We start from the raw sequence: 25,098 nt of genomic DNA, 5'->3' as shown, positions 1-25,098 counted from the left end.
ATGGGGACATGTAATTGGAACCCCCCCCCCCTTTGTCCTGGGTTAGAAGCCCCCCCCCCCCCCCCATTTTAAAATGGCTGGATCCGCCCCTGTAATACCTGCGGGTGTCTCTACAACAACTTCATACATTTTTGTAATCATTGAATTATAATTAATTAATAATGAAAATAACCCTATTGTCAACTGTCCAACACACACTCATACACTTATAATTATGGTTTGAACATTAATCAATATATCGCACATAGACGTATGTATACAAGAGATATCGAACAGACCGTCAAAAACAAAATGAACACAGACACTCAGGATCTTATAGATGATGGTTTGTTGTTATGCAGGGGCGGACCCAGACATTTGTTTTCTTAAAAAGGGGTTCCCAACCTAGGATATAGGGTGTGTAGCAACTAGTCTCTATATGTCCCCATTCAAATGCATTGGTCGTCAAAAAGGGGGTCCAATCTAGGATAAAAGGGGTGTTTCAACTAGTTTATATGTCCCCATTTAAATGCATTGGTCGTCAAAAAGGGGTTCCCAACCTAGGATAAAGGGGGTGTTCAAACTTTATGTCCCTATTCAAATGCATTGATCGTTAAAAAAAGGCGGTTCCACTGTGAACTCCCGGACCCCCTTTTGCATCCGCCATTGTTAAGATTCCCTTGTAGGTATTAAAAGTATTAATATTTATCCTCGACTAAGTTACCACTTCGATTTGCACGCACTGTAATATCCACTTCTGACACTGTCTCGTTTTTATTGTTGTCCTACCGACCTTCGCATACCATATATGTTCATGAATGTTGGAGAGTGATACTAAGTAAATCTCGATGAGACAGCAAGCCAGCTACTCACAAGAAACAAAACAAGACTGCATTTATTATTTGTGAACGCTAATATTTACCAATATAAAATATTACCATTGCGATAACTTGCAAGTTTAATATAATTGTTTAACTGTAGATTGGGCAATAAAAAAAAAGAGAATGTTTGTTTGCTTACTAAAAATTTGTTATTGTCCTGCTGTGAAAAAGTGGGTTTTTTTATCAGCTACGCATGGAAACTTACAACATCTGACACTTCAAATTCTCTTTTCCGCAAACAATGCATATCGCCCTACCATCCGTCTCGACATTTTGGTAGGGTTAAGACAGAAATCAAAATAGTGTTGACTTGTTAAGCATTCGCTGACAAATATATATGAAAAATATCCAAGAAGCAGATATACAACTAAGAGATATAGATTATTCAAAATGGAATAAAAACGATTTAAATAGATTTTACAATTTAAACAATGCGTTGTACGTTGTTTACTAAATATGTTCAGTGGCAAATATTTCAAAATGTAGGAGGACATCGAAACCCAACACCTTGTCGGAAGTAAAACAATTTACATGTGTAATGAATTGTACCTACACATTAATTAAGTTTGACTAGAGACATCCGTTGATGCAAAGTTTTAATAAAATATGTAAAATCTACAATTTCGTATCAAAATGGCTTCAACGGCATTATGATACACTGAGTTAAATTGGGATTTGATTTAATAGAAATATGTTAACTATTGAAATAATAATATACATGATATCTGTTCCTTTTTCTTCAGAGATTATTTTACGTGCTAATTACGTTTTTGGACGAATTAATCCTCCAGTAAAATGTAATAGCGTCGACGAAATAGATGTCTCTCACTTTGTATTAATCTATCAGGCCCTGACAGAGGAGGGAATTCCAGGTTTGTTTCGATTTATACCAGATATTGATAGAAAAGATAAATTACTAGTTTTCAATAAAATTGAGAATGGAAATGGGGAATGTGTCAAAGAGACAATAACCCGACCAAATAGCAGAAAAACAGCCAAAGGCCATCAATGGGTCTAACTTTTCAACACAGCGAGCAAATCAGGAGGCGGGCTTCATCTTCCTCTAGAAAAAAATGTGTACTAATTCAGTGAAAATGGACACCATACTAAACTCCAAAACATATAAATGAACTAAAATTTGAAAAAAAAACCATACAAGACTAACAAAACCCAGAGACTCCCGACTTTGCGACATTTTTTTTAAATTCAAAATGAAAGAAATAAACATTATTTTATATTTTTAAATACATGAAGTATATCCTTCCTCCCATATTTTCGTCAAATTGAGATATCTGCTTACTGTTAATGGACTCGTACATGTTATATCAACATAAAGCAGCCATGAAACAAATATTCAATTCTATGCTGACCAATTGACAACTAAAAATAAGATTTAACCTTATTGTGTTACAATGTATAGATACAAGAATGATTAAATGTTACTTTAACATAAAAAAACTAGAATAAATGGTAAAATAATAATAAAATAGAAGTTGTGGAGTGATTGCCAATGCGACAATTCTCCACAAGAGATCAAATGACACATTAATTAACAACTATAATAGGTAACCTCACGGCCTTCAACAATGAGCAAAGCCCATACCGCATAGTCGGATATAAAAGGGCCTGAAATGACAAATGTAAAATAATTCAAACGATAAAACTAACGGCCTATTTTATGTACAAAAATTAAACAAAAATCAAATATGTAACACATCAACAAACTACAATCACTAAATAACAGGATTTTGATTTGGGACAGACACATACATACAGAGTGTGGTGGGGTTAAACATCTTAGCGGGACCCCCCCCCCCCCCCTTTCCCCCTACTCTGGGTCAGTGGTGTCACAGTACAATATACATTTTAAGAACGAACTATATAAATCAGTTGAAAAAGGTCTTTACTTATCAGACGGACACATATAGAAATACATATAAAACAAAAAAACAGAGTGGACGTTGCCGGGTACTTGTATATCAAAACGACACTAAGTACTGATCTGAGAGTTCTTGGGGGTTACTGACAGCTAGACCAAAGCCACCAACAACTAATAAAAAAATCTCATGCATCTTGGACTAAATACACTGCATCTAAGGTTTTTTTTTAAATTAAGGTCAAAGCAAAAGAGTTTTTTAATTGAAGCTCAACTATGCTATCTCACTTGAGTGTTTAGTCCAAAACGCTGGGGTTTTATTTCTCGGAAATAAAGATTTAATTATTTCTCGATATTTCGATTTTACTCCTTTACGAAATTGTAAAACAAACGATCGCCTTATCTTGTAATGTTTATTTCGTCCTTATAGGGTCAAATAAAATGACTTCCGAAAGAACAAAGCAAACAATTGGCCAGTTTATGATCAACAGCATAGCAGACGACATTCTCCAACTGCCGTTAGATCACGTGACAGGCAAAGGCATTGTCGATAAAGACAGAAGAGTTCTGAAAGATCTGTTAGACATTTTTATCGAATTGATCGAAGCGTCAGACTTTGATCCGGAAAATGGTTTGTTTACCATAAGTCCAAATCGGTTTATTTAATGTTAACTAAAGTGATGGTTTATAGAAATTGATTTTATAAAGTATTGAAACGAAACATTTATTCATGTTTAATATTTGTTTTATTGGACATACTTCTAAGATTTAAATTGCTTTCCTTGTTTTCATGGACAAAAGTCAGTTTTGATGTAACAATCGGGACATATCCAATATCGTTACAAGCATATTTATCAATACCTCTAATGCATCGGCTGCAAGTCGACCGGATTAATATACTTGAAGAACAGTACATAACGAAGTGAAACGCATATATCTAATTCAACCAAACATAAATTCTACTTATAAATTTGTTTGAAACAATCGTGTTGTATTATCGTTTAAAGTTTAAATACAAATATTTGATTCCCTTTAATATGCCAAGAACACTTTGTTCGAAACAATGCTATACATGTCATATCCGTTCAGTTCAAACAAATTTTCTATTCCCTTTATTCTGTCAGTAGATAGATATAAGAAGATGTGGTATGATTGGCAATGAGACAACTCTCTATCCAAGTCAGTTTATAAAAGTACACCATTATAGGTCAAAGTACGGTCTTCAACACGGAGCCTTGGCTCACACCGAACAGCAAGCTATAAAGGGCCCCACAGATTACTAATGTAATTCCATTCAAACTGGAAAACCCAAGTCTAATCTATTTATAAAAAAAGAGAAACGAGAAACACTAAAGAACTACATCAACAAACGACAACTACTGAAATTTCAGATTCCTGACTTAGGACAGGTGCAGACAATTTCAGCGGATTTAAACGTTGTCATAGGTACCAACCTTCACCCTTTTTGTATAGAGTTGTCTCATTGACAATCATATCACATCTTATTTGTAAACTATAGTTTAGTTCTTCCAGTGGAGGTTATATTCCAGAATATTAACTTCTCTTGGAACAACATTATGAAGAACCTTCTTTTCTATGGGGGCCTTGGTCGAGTGGTCGAAGTAGTTTCTGGTGTAATCACTAACCCGTTAATACTGAGGTTGTGAGTTCGAACCCCCGCTAGTGTGGGTGCACTCGACTCCAGTCTTAATTGACTAGGGTTGTCAACAGCAACAATCAATCAATGTTTTCTATGGTCGTCCTGAACATGGATGAAATACTTGCCACTGGATGTTGAGCAACTAATAATCAATAAATCAAGTGGAGATCAAATTCCAGAACAATAACTGTTGCCCCATGATATGAAGGAACAGCATTCCCATAGCACTCCTATTCTGTTGTATGAAAACAATTTGAAAAGATGCATTGTTTTGGTTGACTTTTTACAAAATGATCACAAATATTTCATTATAAAATTTGACATATTTAGCTTAAACAGTACTGTATTTATTACAGAAATAATAAAGATAAAATAGTACAATTGGAAACAAATAACAAACGGATGTCAAGTTGGACATCCGTAAACAAATTTTGAAAAACTTATATAAATCAGTCTTCCATTTAGCAAATTGACCAATTGATAAAATTCTCTAGATGATTAATGCTACATTGATATACACTGGAGGTTTGGAGTAAACTAACAATATACGATAAATATTTATTTAATTGTCATTGTCACAGTAATAATTACATGTTAAGGTTTTGAAATGGATTTTTTAGTAATGAAGATCTAGCGGTTTATTTGAAGACAGTAAATATGTTTTTTAATTTAGTTCAAAGCCCGATTTGTCAAAGACTTTTCAGATAATACGACACTTATTTGTGGAATTTTAGATTTACCGCAATAACACTTTAGATTAATAGATAAATTATTTATCTATCAAGTCGATAACGTTTTTAGTATAAGTGATTTATAAATCTGTATTATACAAAAAATCTGGGACTATCATAGTATAACAGTCCCAGACAAAACCAATTGATGAAAAAGGTAAACTGAATGGAAGGAAAATATAAAAAAAAAATAAGTAAACATCGCTCTAGTATTTCACTTATTTCGCACGTGTTCCATCCATGCTTCTGTTTTGATTGTAAATCAAGGTCATGATTCGGTCAACTTCGGCAACACAAACCGAAAATTAAATAAAAAGCCATAGTTTGCGATCAATAATCTTCAAATGAATTTATTTTGTCAATTGAACGTTCTTCGTGCGAAACAATTGTTAAGAATAAAGTGCACACACTGATGTCTTGATTTAAAGAATGTCTACATACGTTGTGTCAATAGTAATAACATTGATTGTTTCAAGTTTAAGTGATACTTGTAGTAAAGCTTAATATTTAAGACTACTAGCAACATAAAATTAATGATTAGTTAAGAAGATGAAACAATTCAGTTTGTGCACTCTTGTTTAAATATATCTATACATATACTGAATACACTAGATTATTCAGTACAAATACATTAACTAAATAAATTTCATACCGCGACTGTGGCGAAATTAGTGCCTTCATTATCTGGAGATATTCCGCTCAAACTTATGCTAAGGGTCGTCTCCAATTTGCAATGAGGCGAGAGTTGTTTTGCTCCGTATTGACGTCCTCGCTGTGATTTTGAGATGAAGAACAGTTACAGCAATAAAAGCACTGTTTCTTTGCTATTTAGTGCGGTTTTTTCTGGACGTGTACTGATTTTGTGTCATGAATGAATACCCCATATCTTTTGTTTTCTACTATTTTCTCGCTTCAGACAATTCTTCACTGTTGACGGATAGCAGAACTATTCCATCAAACATCAGGTATGTAAAATGTACAAAAGTTCCATGCTACGGAAGCCCATAGGGAACCTCCAAAAATAATATTATATCGTTATTTCGATATAATTAAATCATTATCTCGATAAAATTTATATCGTTATCTTGATAAAGTTATATCGTTATCTTGATAAAGTTATATCGTTATCTCCATATATTTATTTCGTTATATCGATATAATTATATCATTATCTCGATATTTATATAGTTAAGGTGGGGTGGGGTTATTTCACCTTTTTTGGAAAGAACTAAAAAAAAAATATACATATATTAAAATTCTAGCAGAGGGTAAAATTAATCAGTACATAATGACCTGTCTTTTGCCAAAATTAAGTTCAGGTTGATTGGAAAACTTCTATGGGCATTTATTTGCATTTTTTTCAAATCTTTATCTTAATTTTGACTATATCTTGAAAGTCGTAAAAGCTAGAGCCTTTTATTGGTTTTTCATAAATTTTCCAAAGTATTTCCCATTTACAATTATCTTACTTCTACAGTTAACAGACCAATGTTCCCTTTTAACAGAAATGCTATCTATCCAGGAGCAATAGAAAGCTATTGTAATGTTTATTGGTCGTTAAGGTTACAGTTGAGTAGAATCTTAGTGTAGAAATGCATGATTGTACGTCCGATGGTTATTGAAGATAAAGATCGATATTTTCATCCTAACCCAGAATTGACAATAAATCAAAGTACTGCTCATACTGTTTGCTCTGGTTCGAATGATGTTAAAATCAAACCATCAAAATATGATGGCAATACTTATTGGATCGATTACTTAGCACACTTTGGGATGTGTTCCCTAGTCAATATGTGGACTGAACACCAGAAAGGTTTGTACTTGGCCGTGTCACTGATTGGACAGGATCAAGCAGTCCTTGGTGATTTGCCCAAGGAAAAGAGACCAATATTTTCAGAACTAGTAAACGCACTGGAGGAACGGTTTGCTCCATCTAGTCAAACTGAACTGTATCGTGTACAATTCAAGGAATGTCGACAAAAAGCAAGCGAGACTTTGCCGGGGTTAGGTCAGTCAGTTCGAAGACTGTCTAATCTGGCGTACCCGACTGCTCCGTTAGAATTAAGGGTCACGCTCGCCAAAGAACAATTTATAGATGCGCTAGTAGACTCCGAAATGAGACTGAGAATTAAACAGTCTCGTCCAAAAGGTCTTAACGATGCTATACGGTTGGAAGTTGAGCTTGAAGCTTATAACACGGCTGAGAGCAAAACACTGAACAGTATGGGTCATTTACGACATACTACTAGTGACGTAGACAGACAGAAACACCTAATAGTCCTGTTACGGCTGTATCTAATGGACAAATAACGACATGGATGCAGACGATTGAGAATAATTTACTGGCCATAACAAAAGAGATTAAAGAGTTTCAAAGAAAGTTCCAACGGGGGAAGATAGATAACACACACAGTAAAGGGAAAAGGGGTGACCCTTGTTTTAGTTGTGGTGAAATAGGGCACTTCGCAAGAAATTGTCCTTATAATAATCAGAATCAAAGTACACAGGGAACCGATAACAACGGAGCATATACGAACGGATCGGTAAATACACTGAAGTCTGCAGCTAGTTAAGTCTTCTAACAATGACAAAGGCGATGTTGTTTCAGCTTCAGAGGGTAAAGGTATTTTTGTTGAGTTGAGTATTCAAGATGTACCAGTAGAGTTAGTGGTTGATACTGGAGCTACACTTAATATAGTTTCTTCAAAAGTGTATGATTTAATACGTGACTTGTGTAGGCCACATTTAAGTGAAACAAAGTCACAGATAAAGTCAGTTTGTGATAAATATTTAAGCCTTAATGGTAAGGGTAGTTTTACACTTGAGTTTGGTAAGGAGAAGTTTATTTCAGAGGCTGTTGTAACTGACTTACAAGTCTAAGGCATTCTAGGTTTAGACTTTATGAAGAAAAATAAGTGTCTGATTGACGTGTCTGCTAACCTATTACATATTGATAACGTTAGTGTTCCCCTACTCTTTGAAGATACCAAAACGGGAAATACTGATGTTTGTAGAAAACTTTGTTGGTTAACATCAGACAGACAGCCAAACACGGACCGTGATTGTTCTAAGAGAGAACAAAGTCCGATCAACATAGTCACACGTCAAATGCAGCACAAAGGTAAAGACTTGTCTTTAATAGAGTTACAATCAAATGACTCGGACCTTAAACTTGTTAAGCGGTGGTTGACAGAGGGTCAAAGGCCACAGTGCAATGATGTATCCGGTAAGGGATACTCTATTAGGTCATTATGGAGTCAATTTGGTTGTTTAGAGGTCCATGGTGAGGTAGTAGTTAGACGCCACATGGACCGCGAACTTAACGTTGTGAAATTACAAGCGGTAATTCCAATGTCTGAGCGTAAGCAGGTTTTACAATGCTGTCATGAGACAAAGTGTGCAGGTCACCTAGGTATACATAAAACTATAGAGAAAATACGTCAGTCACGTCCAATGAAAAGGAAACGTGCCTTGTGGAGATTAAAGGATAATGGTCGTCACGAGAGTAAGAGACCAGCCTGTATGGCTGATAGTGTAAATAAGTGAAATTCGGATTATGTATAAATGTTGTTGAATTAAATTTTGTAATTTAAAATATAACATGCGGGACGCATGTAGATTGAGGCGTGTGTTATGTAATGTTTATTGGTCGTTAAGGTAACAGTTGAGTAGAATCTTAGTGAAGAAATGCATGGTTTACACTAGAGAAAGAGTTGAGCAGATTTAGACGTTTGGCTGGAAAATTAGTGGCCGGGTCGAAAGTAATAGGGGTGATCGTAAGGGACTCTCTATGCTTCGTAAGGGTAACATTTAGAGAACACGCCTATCAAGTAAATAGTGGTATCGACCACGGGTATATAAGAGAGTGAGAACGTCACTCGAGGCTGTCGGTTGGCTGTCGATGAGCTGTCATCCTTTAACCGAGCGTACGTCGGATATATTAAGTGCTAGACGAGCCTTGATTTCAGAGGACACTTTGTAGGATTGACATAGCAGACTGTCCCACTCGAGGGCAGGCTGTACCAGCCCGCACTGTCTGGTAGTGACAGACTGTCCCACTCTGGGGACAAGTTGTACCAGTCCGCACTGTCTGTTAGTGACAGACTGTCCCACTCGGAGGACAAGTTGTACCAGGCTGCACTGTCTAGTAGTAACATACTGTCCCATTCGGAGGACAAGCTGTACCAGTCACATTGTCTTATATTGACATAACGTCCCATTAGGAGGACAGACTGTTATATTGTATATAGAGATTAATACATGGCCTTTTCCATATCAGCCTGGGTATCATCCAGAGACCCCCATATCAGCCCGAGACGGAGTCGAGGCGCTGATATGGGTCGAGGGATGATACCCAGGCTGATATGGAAAAGGCCATGTATTAATCGCTTTATCATATACTTCCGACAATAGTTTTATGTAAGGCAAAAAAAAAAACACAAATGCAACAACTAAAACAGTCAAAAACTTTATAAAGAAGTTAAGTTATAAATCCAATATACTACAACTGTCAATGCAACCAACAGCATCACTACCTCCATATACATATATGTACATTTTATGGTAACATTTCCTATAGAGGCATTTTGAAACATTGAGTAGTTGGAAGAGTTTCATGATCATTATTACTCCATGTTTGTTGTACTATAAAATGATTCATAATTGCCAATGGTATTTGTTAGTAAGTACTAAACTATCCCCACAAAACTGTTCCCGTAAATTTTGACGTCGTCATCAATATCTGACGTCACAATGGAAAAAATAAACAACCGATACCGGAAACACCGGAAGTAACTTGCACGAGAAGCACTGTTATGGGTTTTTGCACGAGACGCCCCTGATATGGGTTATCAGACCGGGCTGATATGGGTTATCAGCCTGGGTGGGAAATTATGGCTTGTGTACTTCCGTTCGTTACACATATGCAAAAGCTATCATATTAATGCTAAGTATATGATAAAAACCTGTATATATATAAGAGTTCATATTTACTTTGTATCGGCAAAGAGCCCGTGTATATATTTTGGTTCATTGTGCATAATATAGATAGTTGTAGTTTCTAGTATTGCCGTATTATTTGTGGACAACTTGGATCCAAGTATTTACTGGAACGGACGTTTGAGATATAAACGCCTGGTTACACGTTACACTATCAAAGTCCACTTTAACCTTTATTTATTATTGAGTTTAAAAAAATATATAAAGTTTCCTATGCATAATGATAAGCGCATACAATATCAAAAATATAACTGCATGATCATTTATTAACATAAAGGCTTTCATTGGTGCATGTAGTATATATGGAATTATAAATATATATATATATATATATATACATATACAACACTGCATGTATTTTGTATATTTATATACTTCTATTGGAGTCAGAAATGCTTTCGTCTTAATTTTTTTAAATTACTGTTTCCAATTTGTTTTTATCGATAAAATCAAAACCATTCAATTCAAATTTTAGGTAAAAAGCTAGAGCCTTAGTTTAAATTGCATATTGTTCAGATCATTAAGAGATAAAACAGAGTGTTGTGGGCAAACCTTTCAAATTTTCCTTCAGCTCTTTAAAGGCCCCAGGTTTTGCTTGAAAAAAGGTCAAGGTCAGTAACTCGACAAATAAAGAAGCTGGCATGTTCTACGTTTTCTCGTTGTATTTTGTTTAATATGTAATATCAAATTGAGAATGGAATTGGGGGATATGTCAGAGAGACAACAACTCGACCAAAGAGAAGAAAACAGCTGGAGGCCATCTATGTGTCTTCAATACAGCGAGAAAATCCTGCACCAGGAAGTGTGCTTCAGCTGGCCTCTAAACAAAAATGTATACTAGTTCAGTGAAAATGGACGTCATACTAAACTCCGAAATATATAAAAGAAACTAAAATTAAAAATAATACAAGACTAGCAAAGGACAGAGGCTCCTGACTTGGGACAGGCGCAACAATGCGGCGGGGTTAAACAATGTTTTGTGAGATCTCAACACTCACCCTATACCTTTAGTCAATGTAGAAAAAAAACACACAGCAATAAGCACAATAAAGCGGCTTAACCTCAGTTTAAAAGACCTCAGAGTCCAATGTCAGAATAGGTAACCAAGGAAACTTAACAAAATAACAATGATACATAAATTAACAAAGGACTACTAGTAAATACCGACATACCAGCTCCAGACCTCAATTTAATTGTCTATTCATCTTTAAATTTTCAAAAGTATATTCCATTTTCATTGTAATGAGCCATAAACCGACATTTTGCCTGTAATCATAAAAAAGTTATGCAGTTAAACATCTCATACTTTAAAAACACATTTACCGAGGTCGGATAACTATCGGGCAGCGCTGGCTAACCCCACTAGGGGATTAATCGAAGGAGGATCGAAAAATACCAGAGGGACAGTCAAACTCATTGATTGAAAATCAACTGACAACGCCATAGCTAAAAAAAAAAAGACAAACAGACAAATAATAGTACAAAAGAGTTATTTTTAAGACACAACAAAGAATACTAAAGACTTAGCAACACAAACCCCATCAAAATTGATGGGTGATCTTAAGTGCTCAAGAAGGGTAAGCAGATGTTTATTTCGCGAGCTTCAGATAGATGCCAAACCTTGAAATACATTAATCAGACTTAGTTGGGTTTTTTTGCGACGGCAGTTCGATCCGCTTGCTTAAGATGCCAATTTCTGTTTATATTGATTGCCGTTTGCTTAACGTCCAGTCGCAAATATATCATGTTTAATCAAGATGAAAAGAAGAAAGCGACAGACCAGGAAAACTGATTGAAATGCCGGTGTAAAAATGTTATGTCGTTAAAGGTTTTGTATCAATCTGTAGCTAAAGCGAAAATGCGTAGAACGGTCGATTTTTAACATAGGTCCCAGACACGCTTGAAATAGTATATATATATCTTTAATATACACGAGGTCGGACAACTATCGTGGAGCGCTTGCTAACACACTAGAGGATCAATCGACAGTTACAACAACTCCTAACGTCAAAAATCGTTATATTTATATTTTCCTGTGTATCTTCCTTTATATTCCTATACATGTAAACGTTAAACAGCATCCTCTTATATAGATATATAGACAAAATATTTGTGATACCAAATCTTGATTTTTTAATTTTAATCGATCTCCTATTTTTTACATCATTTCTTGTACAACAGATGCTGTGGTACTCCTCTAGCACTTATTCACACTAAAGATATATATCTAGTGTTTTTCTTTCAATATACATGCCTTGAGATATAGCAATGTAGTTGCAGCGCAAATGCCCTCATTTATACTAAAGATATATATCTATTGTTTTCTATTCAATAGAGAAATGCATTGAGATACACCGAAGAGAGTGCCGCGTAGATGCCCTCATTCATACAAAGATATATACATTTATATCTATTGTTTGCTATTCAATAAACATGTCCTTATTACTATTGTTTTCTATTCAATAGACATGCCTTGAGAGATATCGAAGTAAGTGCCGCGCAGATGATGGGGTCGATATCAAAACTACACGATGCTGCATCATCAAAAAAGCCAAAGGTTGGTTTACAATATCATTGTTATTTTACAGCAAGATCCTCTTACTCTTCTGGAGCACCTAAGATCACTCAAGTTTTTGTGGCGTTTTCATTTTTGCATTTTTTTTTAAATTGTGAGTCTCCTTATTCGGTTTTTGTGATTACTTGACTATTTTTATAGTAATTATTTGATTATCTTGTTTAAAAAAACACCTAATGATTATGTGACTATATTAGCAACAAGTTTGTGATTATATGATATCTTGGACACTACTATGAGGGACCTCATTTGTCCTCACCTAATGAGTTTGAAATTCCCTTTATTGTCTTCTACTTTAGGGAGCTACCATTTGATTTTTATGGGGGGGGGGGGGGGGGGGGGCTAGGATGAAATTTGAAAAAAATAGGCAGGACAGGAGTTTTGAGTAAAAACACTTGCAAAAAAAAAGTCAGGACGACAATTTAGGTAAAAGAAAGTCAGGATTAAATTAAAAAAAAAAGGTAGGACCGATAAGAGTGAAAAATAAAAAGGCAGGACAGAGATTACAGCTAAAAAAAAATTGCAGAACAAAATTTTTCATCCTAGCCCACCCCCCGTTTTAATTAAGACAAGATTCGCCCAGAATTTCAAGAAGATGAAAATAGAACATATTTCGCTTGAATTAAGTAATTTGTATTATTTATTAATGTTATATATCGTTTTAATAAAGACAAGATTCACCCAGAATTTCAAGTAGATGAAAATAGAACATATTTCGCATGAATTCAGTAATTTGTATTGTTTATTAATGTTTGTCGTTTTAATAAAGACCAGATTCACCAAGACCACGCCTACACAGTTTACGTCATCGTCTACCAGTCCTGTTACATGGGGAAAAGTTCTGTACAATTATCAAGACAAAGGTTAATTACCATATTTTGTATGTACATATAAATATTTTCAATGTTCCGTGTTGTTTTAATTTTCAATAGAATTTGTCAAGTCTTAACATATTTGTATTGCTATCGACGAATATTTCCAATTAAACCCAAACAGTTATGCTTTCTTCCGACGAGAGTGTCTGGGTTGGCATTTACAGATTCATCAAAATTAAATGTACAACATTTAAATTTTAATGAACTTTCGTCCCTAACATGTATGAAATATTTGCCACTGGACGTTGAGTAACCCACAGTCAGTCATTTATGATGTGGTTTGTGTATAATAGTAAGTTGATACTTTATACTTGATACTTGATACTTGATATACAATTGCATCATCATGCATTCATCTCAATTTGTAAAAAGCGAATGTATACAAGGACGTTACCTGTCCTATTCCAGTGATATCGAAATGTAAATATTCATGCGAATAAAAAATGTTCGGTCGGATGTTCTCTCTAGCCACTCCGGCTTACTCCAATCGGCAATCATCGGGTGAAACCGCTACTCTTCTTCTATCCAAAGGAACGAGTTGGGACGAATTCGGCTTGCTCTACCAATAGAAAATTACCGTAAAATAAAGCCTAGAGCGCTAAAAGTGACGTTAAACGCCCACACCTAATCGATTACCTATATTTGGTGAATGCTGGGTAATGTTCAACTGAACTTTAAATATGTCCATTGATGGTCAATTATGTAAAACTTATGAGATACTTGTAGTTAAACCCTTGATCTCTTAAGACTGTCGACATATAATAATGTTGTTAAAGTCTCATTAATCTAATCGTGAATATCAATGTATTTATTCTATACGAATTGCAATAGGTAAACAGAACAAACAATTTGAAAGTCAGCACAAACCTGCCAGAAGAGCCCTAGGATCATTGTCTAACTATTCTCCACGTCGTTTGACAAAAGCTTGCAAACCTAAACCCGTCATCAGTACAAAATGTAAACGTTCCAGTCCAGTTTTTATACAGAGGAAAAGGAGCAGTGTGAAAACAAGACCAGGTCAGTAACTTTAATGTTTAAACAATATTATGTCAGAAAATTTAATTTTTGTATTGTATATTTTTCTATGATTAATATAAAAGTTCAACTTCCTTATGATTTTAAAAAACATTTTTTTCAAATAATATCCTCATTAAAAATAAATGAACCAATTTATCGTAGAAACCAAAATTAAAATTCGGTACGCCATTTGCGTGTTTCGTCTACGGAAGACTTATCAGTGATACCGGCGTCACACACGTCCCGGTCATACATGTGACGATTATCCGTACTTTCGGCGTGTCTTGGACATGTTATTATAGCTGAACTTGTACACATCCGTATTGCAGAATTTTCTCGTTGCATTGAAGACCCATTTCAATGTGGCCGTCGGCTAAATTCTGCTCTTTGGTCTGTTTTTGTCTCTTTGACATATTCCCCAGTTAAATTCTTAAATTTTGTGTATGTGCAACTTCTGGATACACGTGGTTTTGTAAATTCACGGACATATACCACTATATAAATGTCAGAACTAGTTTCGTTGAATGTCATATTACGTTTTTGATACGCTTGTGTTACAAACGCGCTCCGCATTTGTCCACGAAACAGTCCAAGTAAAAGTCGAACGATCTTGAGGGGTGTATACAACGTACCCTTAACGTGTCTCAAAATAATCTGTAGTGTTTTTCAACGCGCTTGTAAGGCATGTTTTACGTGCGTGAAGCGTACATGTATACGCTTGTCAAAAGCTTGCGCTATATAAAAAAGAAAATATGCTGCATAAAAATTTCCTGGAGTTAGAGCGTTCATAAAGCGTATATCTTTGCATTTCGACGTACTGTTTACCTATGCAACTCGCATCTTACAATTGCTTACCGTTCCTCTTGCGTGTACCTAAGTTAATATTGTCTAGACATATGGTGCACGTCGGTCTATACGCCAATGTATGACGACGGCATGACGCTCGAATCAAAAAAGCTAAAAGACCAAATTTCCAAACGTTTTTCAAAATCTATAAATGATATAAATGTATGACGTACATTACAATGAAGCACAGATTAACTTAGCACAATGTGTTTTTATCATACTTGGTACCCAATCTTTTCACAAATAAAAATCCCTTTACTACCTCAGGCATATATTACCTTAGCTGTATTTGGCAAAACGTTTAGGAAATTTGGTCCTTAATGCTCTTCAACTTCATACTTTATTTGGCCTTTTCAACTTTTGTGGATTCGAGCGTCACTGATGAGTCTTTTGTAGACGAAACGCGCGTCTGGCGTATATACAAAATTTAGTCCTGGTCTCTATGATGAGTTTATTTACAATTTTTAAATAGAAACAAAAGCTACAACACATCGCTTATACTGCAATTATTCATCTTCAAAATAATGCAATCCCGGATAAAGCAACACAATGCCATTGAGACAACTTTCTACCAGCAACTTAAAGTCACCATGTGGATCCTAACAACATACAATTACCGCAAAGCTAGTTATAAAAGGCCACAACATGACTTAAGCAAAGGCCTGATTTATTCACAATACAGTAAATGAAAAATATGTATATCCTGACTTGGATTTGGTATTGTATGTTAACTTTTATTGTACTCACAGTCAAAACAAAGATACCAATCAAAGAAAACAACGAACAAGCATTAGTCGACGAAATTGAAAGAGTTAAAGGAAGACGAAAAGAAATCACACAGCATATTAATCAGGTATGCTTATACATGTATCTATATTGCTCCAATTTGATTTTACCTAGCAAATATTAAACAGTTCATTTCAGATAGTACAATCTTTTTATCCAATTATTATATGGAAGAGATTTGTTGGGGCGATATATTGGTGGCATTTCAATAAGTAATTACAAGGTCTTTACTTTAGATTTTGAGTTAGTAAACAGAGTTTGCACATTAAGAAAAACTCGTTCAAATATTGATATGTCTATAATATGTTGCAAGTTAAAAAATAAATTGCATACAACTGCAGACCTTGCCTTGAACGTAATTTAAGATTCGTGGTAGTGAGCTGAGTTAAAAGTATTTTCTTATGATATTTTATCTCAGTTTTTTTTTTTGTAAGATATATAGTTTTATTTTGAACTTTAAATAGCCTAGGCTCTGTGTTGAAGACCGTACCTTGACCTATAATGGTGTTCTTCTATAAATTGTTATTTGGATGTAGAGTTGTCACATTGGCACTCATACCACATCTTCCTATATCTACTTAATCTGTGTCTAATTTGTTTACTAGTTACAGAATGCAGATCAGCGTTTACAAACACTCCAGTCCATCATGAGTAAAGAATTGAGACTTTTACAAGTTGGTGTAAGTTACTTGAATACGGATGACTCGTATGTAGAAAATTTATTGATCGATTGATGCCGCCTGCTTTATGTCCAGTTATAAAATAATAATTTAGCACAAGAAAATATCAACAATTGCTACAACGCTTAGATTAAACAAAATAGATCTTCCGGAGTAAAAATTTGGAAATTTTGACTTCCACTTTAAAAGAGGGACGAAAGATACCAGAGGGACAGTCAAACTCATAAATCGAAAATAAACTGACAACGCCTTGGCCAAAAAAAAAAGGAAAAACAGACAAACAATAGTACACTGTACACATGACACAACATACAAAACTAAAGAATAAACAACACAAACCCCACCAAAAAATAGGGTTGATCTCAGGTGCTCCGGAAGGGTAAGCAGATCCTGCTCCACATGTGGCACTCGTCGTGTCGCTTATGTTATAACATGTATAACAAATCCGGTAAATTGTCTAATTCGGTTTAAAATGATGATACATTTGTATGTTAGATAGGCCCTCTAACAGGCAATCTACGGACCCCTCAAATGGCTGTTGAATAGATTTACAAATGTTGAGAGAATGTTGCACTCCCCATATACGTGCCCATGTATTTATAATCTAGCACAGCCAAAACGGACACCCCTTTCTAGCAACATTTTACTTTTACTGGTATCTATGACGAGTTTATGCGCCACTTGAAAGAATGATTAATAATTACTATTTATACTTCACAAGTGTGAGGCGAAAGATACCAAAAGAAATAATCAAACTAGTAAGTCGAATACGAACTGACAATCCCATGGCATTAAACGAAAACGCATAAATGACAAACAACAGTATACCACAAGACAAATCAATAATGATCTGTCGGTGTTAGGTTGGGTTGTCTCGCTTGCTATACCTATGTCTATAGCTAAGTTTAAAGATATCTATAACCGCCATTTTCTTTTAAAGTAAGCTAAATGACAGTTTTTTTCAAGTCGTGTTTATATTATCAAGCGTTAGAATTTGTCAAGTTTCATAACTCCTCTTTGGTATTAATTTCCTCTCCTTCCCCCTTTTTGTAATCATCTTAGATTACGTAAAAGATAAAATCACGAGGATCATTCAAAACGGTTTATCCGTACCAATTCATAAGGCAAAATCAAAAGCTCAAACGAATTGATAACGACTGTCATATTTCGGACTTGGTTAATGTAGAAAAGGGTTGATTAAACCTGTTTTTTTAGCTATCTAAACCTCACACTTGTATGAGGTTTTTTTAAAAACATTTTGATGATACTATGTAGAAATTAAGTTATGAAAATTTGTTTTTACTTCCTTGCAGAATTCGATAGAGCCAAGGAAACTACAGAAGAGTTTGACACGACGCAATCCGTCGTCAGCTGTTACAAGACCAGTCTACTTTAGGTGATACAAAAAGATGACCAGGTGACCCTAAACTCTTGAGACAACTTGTTCTTATTTGGGCAGTTTAGAACAATTAAAAATTGAATTTGTAATATTTTCAACTTGAATATTTCGCCAAACTAAGGATTTTCTTATCCAAGGGATAGATTACTTAGCAGTATTTGGGACAACTTTTTAGAATTTTGGATCCTCAGTGCTCTTCAACTTTGTACTTGTTTGACTTTATCATGACAATTTTGATATTAGCGTCACTGATGCGTCTTATGTAGACGAAACGCGCGTCAGGCGTAATATAATCCTGGTACCTTTGATTACTATTCACCTCAAATATGACAAGATTTTGCGTATTGACCGGTAATCTAACGTCACACGCAGTGGTCAGAAAACTAATTATTTAGCGTGATATAAAACTAAGAAAATATGACAAGAAGCCATTATTACAAATGTGCACCATAGACAACTTAAGATTACCGTACGGCCATGACAAAATGTAAACTAATTCTAACGCCCATATATAGTCCACTAATATACAAGTGATTGGAACAGAGACAGTTAATGAGTGATGGAGTTTAACGTGTTTGTAGGCTTCAACCCCTCACCCTCGCCCTAATCTAGAACAAGGTTGTAACAGCACTTTTAAAGATACAATCGTTTAACAAATAATTGGAAATGGCTTGGCTCAATTTTAAAATGGATTTGCAAGAAGTTCACAGCAAGAACCACAACAATACACAGTTCATACATATTTAGACATAAAAGACATAAAATGACAATCTAAGAGTTCTCTCACACTGATGCATGTCGTGTTCATTTGTTTCTTCTTTCGAAAATGAACTAAATCATGACACTTTGGAACAAAACCATGACACTAGATTTTCAGTATTCTTGATTTGTTTATAAATGTTGCTTTTTCGTGAATAATGAATGGACTGTAGGTTTATATCATTACGAAATCTGTGTTGTAACGGACGGTAAACAAATCACTTTCTTTGTGTATATGAAACGAATATCAATTTTTATTTTACGTCTAACTAAATGATTCTTTTAGCATGTCATTGTTTGTCATCCATGCATAACACTAAAAATAACCATGTTCAACTTAACCAAGCTATGACCAAATGCACTAAACACATATGGATATGACGAAGTTACTGCCCGTGTTTTTTGTATGATACGAAATTATTGGTGCATGTTTTCCTCTTTTTTTAGGGGGGGACTTTTTATTTTGATTTGGGTTTTTTTTCGTTCATTCTGAAACGTTGTCAAATATTTATTTATTTTTGTTCACTAACGACTGGTTTTATTGAGCAGTTGTTATAAAAGAAATAGATCGATTAATAATTTCATGGAACTCTTTTTTCAACACCAATCAGAATTTTATTTTGGAACAGCCGTCATGATATTATGTAAACAACTAGTGACGTCATTTAAGGTTCCGACACAGAAGTACGTTCTGTAAACATACTGACGAACCCCTGTACCATGAGGTCTCTTATAGAAAATTAAATTTAATTTTGCAGTCGTAAATTTTTGTAGAAATAACTGTCGTAATCTTCATGCCTATTTGTATCCTGTCCTGGTGGGGTATACGTTCCTAATGCATGATTATGATCTGGTGTCGATCGAATAACTGGTAAATGCCTAGCATGATAATTTTAAGCAAGCCTAGTGGTTGGATTAATTTGAATTGTTCTGAAAATTCGTAGGTCAGGTAAACGGCAGGTGATTCCATCTGAATAAACAAGTCGTCTTGAGGCCAGTTTCCTCTTATCGTAAAATTCGATACAAATTCAAAACAATTATTTATTCCATGTGTTCCTATTGTAATCTTCTTGTGGAAAGGATAGTCGTATGTGGTATGGTAGCTGTGGTGTGCTAGACACAGGCGTAAATAATTACAATCATGTTGTGTTCAAGAAAACCAGTGTAGGTCGCAGTACGGTCTTCAACAAGGAGCCTTGGATCACAACGAACATCAAGCTATATAGGGCCCCAAAAAATTACTAGTGTAAAATTGGAAAACCAACAGTCTTAACTATATAAACTAGAGGCTCTCAAGAGCCTGTGTCGCTCACCTTGGTCTATGTGCATATTAAACAATGGACACAGATAAATTCATGACAAAATTGTGTTTTGGTGATCATGATGTGTTTGTAGATCTTACTTTACTGGACATTCTTCTTGCTACAATTATCTCTATCTATAATGAACTTGCATAGGCGGATCCAGGAGGGGGTCCCCCATTCGTGGGAAAAATTTGGTTGATTATATAGGGAATCATTGAAGCATGACTGGAGCGCCCCCCCCCTTAGGTCAGTCAGCGGGCCCCCCTTAGGAAAAGGTCTGGATCCGCCACTGACTTGGCCCAGTTATTACAGTGGAAAATATATTCTAAAAATTTACAAAAATTTATGAAATTTGTTGAAAAATGACTATAAAGGGCAATAACTCCTTAAGGGATAAACTGACAATTTTGGTCATGTTGACTTATTTGTAGATCTTACTATGCTGAACATTATTACTGTTTACAGTTTATCATTATCTATTATAATATTAAAGATAATAACCAAAAACTGCAAAATTTCCTTAAAATTACTAATTCAGGGGCAGCAACCCAACAACGGATTGTCCGATTTGTCTGAAAATTTCAGGGCAGATAGATATTGACCTAATAGATTATTTTATCCCATGTCAAATTTGCTCTAAATACTTTGGTTTTAGAGTTATAAGCCAAAATCTACATTTTACTCCTATGTTCTATTTTTAGCCATGGCGGCCATCTTGGTTTGATGGCTGGGTCACCGGACACATTTTTTAAACTTAATGCCCCAAAAATGATTGTGGCCAAGTTTGGATTAATTTGGCCCTGTAGTTTCAGAGGAGAAGATTTTTGTAAAAGAATACTAAAATTTACGAAAAATGGTTAAAAATTGACTAAAAAGGGCAATAACTCCTAAAAGGGTCAACTGACCATTTCGGTCATGTTGACTTATTTGTAAATCTTACTTTGCTGAACAATATTGCTGTTTACAGTTTATCTCTATCTATAATAATATTCAAGATAATAACTAAAAACAGTAAAATTTCCTTAAAATTACCAATTTAGGGGCAGCAACCCAACAACGGATTGTCCGATTCATCTGAAAATTTCAGGGCGGATAGATCTTGACCTGATAAACAATTTTACCCCTGTCAGATTTGCTCTAAATGCTTTGGTTTTTGAGTTATAAGCCAAAAACTGTATTTTACCCCTATGTTCTATTTTTAGCCATAGCGGCCATCTTGGTTTGATGGCTGGGTCACCGGACACATTTTTTTAAATTAGTACCCCAAAAATGATTGTGGCCAAGTTTGGATTAATTTGGCCCAGTAGTTTCAGAGGAGAAGATTTTTGTAAAAGAATACTAAAATTTACGAAAAATGGTTAAAAATTGACTATAAAGGGCAATAACTCCTAAACGGGTCAACTGACCATTTCGGTCATGGAGACTTATTTGTAAATCTTACTCTGCTGAACATTATTGCTGTTAACAGTTTATCTCTATCTATAATAGTATTCAAGATAATTACCAAAAACAGTAAAATTTCCTTAAAATTACCAATTCAGGGGCAGCAACCCAACAACGGGTTGTCCGATTCATCTGAAAATTTCAGGGCAGATAGATCTATGTTCTATTTTTCGCCATGGCGGCCATCTTGGTTTGGTGGGTCACTGGACACAATTTATAAACTAGATACCCAAATGATGATTATGGCCAACTTTGGTTAAATTTGGCCCAGTAGTTTCAGAGGAGAAGATTTTTGTAAAAGTTAACGACGACGGACGACGACGGACGACGCCGGACGCCGGACGCCAAGTGATGAGAAAAGCTGACTTGGCCCTATGGGCCAGGTGAACTTAAAACTAGAAACACGCATGAACCACATCAACAAACGACAACAACTATATTTCAGATTCCTGACTTAGGACAGGTTCATACAATTGTAGCGGGTTTAAACGTTTTAATGGTACCAAACCTTCACCTTTATTTGAAATAATAGTGTTACATCACAACATAGAAAGACACATTATAAAATATTGATTGAAATCGCTTAAATCAATCAAAAGACCTAGTAACACAAATGAACATACACTGAACGAATTCTGTCTATTTGTTTTGTTTACGAATAGTTGTCAATATAATGGTATTTGATGCAAACAAACACAGCGGGTTTAAACGATTTCATAGGTACCAACCTTCACCCTGACCTGAAATAAAAGTGTAATATCACAACTTGTAAAGACTCACTATAAAATACAAATTGAAATGGCTTCACTCAATCAAAAGACATATCAACACAAACAAGTGAACATAAACTGAAGGAATAAATTTGAACTAAAACACAAGGTAAATACAAAATCAATAAAATAAGGGGTTGGATGTTAAAATATATCGGAAAGACAACCATAACCTAGGATAAAATGCCGCCAAATAATGAAGACAGGTAAATGAAAATAGTTTGGTTGAAAGGTAAACAGTAATAGAGAACAGAAATATATTTTACAAAATAAATAATTTGTTGTTCATAGCACGAAAATAGAAGTGAAAATGTATACCTAACACACATTTTTAAGTAAATCAATATTAAACTATTTTCAAAAAGTTGTTTTTTCTTTATCTTTTTTAAATTCAAAAAAGAAGTACGTTTATCCAATGGAAAGAAATGTAAAAAAGAAACGAAAGTTTAAGTGAATGTCTTAAATTTCGACCCCTTTTTTTCTGAAGGATGTACTTAGAAGATCTTAGGTGAAATTAAATAAATCAAGAATTTAAAATTTATACTATAAGCTGGAGGAGTATTAGTTAAGAGTCAAAATAAGTGAAAATATTGATAGGTCATGGAGCTCCTTTTCGAGCTATTTGATTTATAAAATATGGCGGGAAAAGGCTGACTTGGATTTTTACCTTATATTTGCTTTGGTATTATTTGTATCTCAAATCAAAGGGAAAAAAATCAAGAATATGCTTAAATTTTGTTAAATGACTTTTTATGAGCTATTAAGTCTTATAAGAAAAGATAAATAGGTGTTATGTGGAAAAACAATTTACCTTGTATCGTATTGAAAAAATACAAGAAGTCCGAACATCTGACAAGCTCCAAAACCTTACCTAAGTACATCCTACAGAAGCAGATGAAGGAATATTGTTATTACATATATATGAATTACTTACTGGTACAAAATAGCTTGTATCCAAATTTTTTGTCAAAAATTCAACGTATGATCAAAACTATATTGTATGCCCTTGACATTGTCAGGGTAATACTTTTCGTTGCATGATTTAAAAAAAGATATAGTAAAAGCCATAAGATAAGGGATTGTATCAAGAAGTGTATAAAAGCTCAATGCAAATGAAAGCAACAGTATTATTTCGCAGTTCAATAGCCATTTTAGGATTTCAAAATAGGAATACGAGACCTAAACATGGTATAAGCTTAGAATGAGTTTTTGAATGTGCCTTTTGAAATAGTTTTCTATATCTCAAGCATACATTTTGTAAGCGTGAAACAAATCTACACGTCTCATAATTTAAGAAATAATTATTTCATGCCATGCTCTATGCTCATTTTAACATGGGTAGGCATTATATTTGTAAATATCTTAATACCAAGCGTTAGCGAGGTATTAAATGTTTACAAATATAATGCCTACCCATGTTAAAATGAGCATAGAGCATGGCATTATAGAATTATTTCGATTCTAATAGGAATAATTTAAACTTTTGTACTTCTAAGCGGACCTATAGTTGACGCTCGAAATGTCGCCATTTTGATTTGATGAACCAAAAACGTTATAGAAAATCAGCAGTTTATCAATAAAAAAAGAACAGAAACATTTAAACTTACTTTTAGAATGATTGTATTTAATTTCCTAGCGGGCAACACCAACAAAAATGTCCATTTTGATGTCTGGCGTTGGTCAAAATTCATCTGACGTTGCAATTTTCGAATTAGAACATGGCTTTGTACCCAAAGCTAAAGAAGAACGTCATATTAGAATTTGATATTTTACTAAGTTATTTGACAATATGTACATCTAGAAACGAATGATTATGTTTCAAATACTGTATGATCACAATTGAATTGATACTTACAATGTAATTTACGCCTAATTTTTAGACTCTTACCTCGAATTTGACATACACAGTCATCGCAGTAACATAATTTATGACAAACGAGACAATTTTATTTTGAAATTATCAATGTCCCTCACCTTAGTAAATCACTAAATGTTAAAATGCGGTATTAGTGGAAATTTACTGAATCTTATTAAATCAATGTATTCTAAGTTAAAAACTTGTGTTGTGTACCCATATTTTGACTATTTTATTTATTGTGTCTGTTTATTTAACGCATCAATGTAAATATATCGGAAATTGATGAGACTGTCATTAAAGTGAGAGGGTTAACGCTATAGAACCAGGTTTAATCCACCATTTTCTACATTTGAAAATGCCTGTACCAAGTCAGGAATATGACATTTCTTGTCCATTCGTTTTTGATGCGTTTTGTTATTTGATTTTGCCGTGTGATTATGGACTTTCCTAATTGATTTTCCTCTAAGTTCAGTATTTTTGTGATTTTACTTTTTAAATTAGATGGTGAATTTTCAGATTTCTTTCATTGTAATGTTGGCCTAATGCAAGGTGAATCATTATCACCATTTTTGTATGCAATTTATGTAGATGACATAGAAATTGAGTTAATTAAACAAGGAATAGAACCATATGAAGTAAAATTGTTAAATCTTTATCTTTT

At 34.5% G+C, this 25,098-nt stretch overlaps 1 protein-coding gene across 1 annotated transcript; it reads left to right on the top strand.

The window, feature by feature from the left end:
* Nucleotides 1–224: 224 nt before the first annotated feature.
* LOC139527299 (uncharacterized) lies at nucleotides 225–18,392 on the top strand. The gene is made up of 10 exons (XM_071322654.1): nucleotides 225–325; nucleotides 1,604–1,732; nucleotides 3,167–3,367; nucleotides 6,044–6,092; nucleotides 12,592–12,682; nucleotides 13,470–13,563; nucleotides 14,407–14,592; nucleotides 16,188–16,291; nucleotides 16,830–16,904; nucleotides 18,218–18,392. The coding sequence occupies exons 1-10, from the start codon at nucleotides 253–255 to the stop codon at nucleotides 18,302–18,304; spliced, it is 1,089 nt and encodes a 362-aa protein (XP_071178755.1). The 5' UTR covers nucleotides 225–252; the 3' UTR covers nucleotides 18,305–18,392.
* The last annotated feature ends 6,706 nt before the right edge of the window (nucleotides 18,393–25,098 follow it).

Source organism: Mytilus edulis, chromosome 6, assembly GCF_963676685.1.
Source record: "Mytilus edulis chromosome 6, xbMytEdul2.2, whole genome shotgun sequence".
NCBI classification, from domain to species: Eukaryota; Metazoa; Mollusca; class Bivalvia; order Mytilida; family Mytilidae; genus Mytilus; species Mytilus edulis.
Note: the sequence above shows the minus strand (reverse complement) of the source record. Positions and strands in the feature narration are given on the sequence as shown.

What these genes read in the sequence shown, in the direction of transcription:
- LOC139527299 (XM_071322654.1), top strand. Translation starts at nt 253, where the DNA reads ATGTATACAAGAGATATCGAACAGACCGTCAAAAACAAAATGAACACA. An exon ending in TCAGGATCTTATAGATGATG is followed by an intron (nt 326 to 1,603) that starts GTTTGTTGTTAT and finishes CTTTTTCTTCAG; the next exon opens with AGATTATTTTACGTGCTAAT. An exon ending in ACTATTCCATCAAACATCAG is followed by an intron (nt 6,093 to 12,591) that starts GTATGTAAAATG and finishes TCTATTCAATAG; the next exon opens with ACATGCCTTGAGAGATATCG.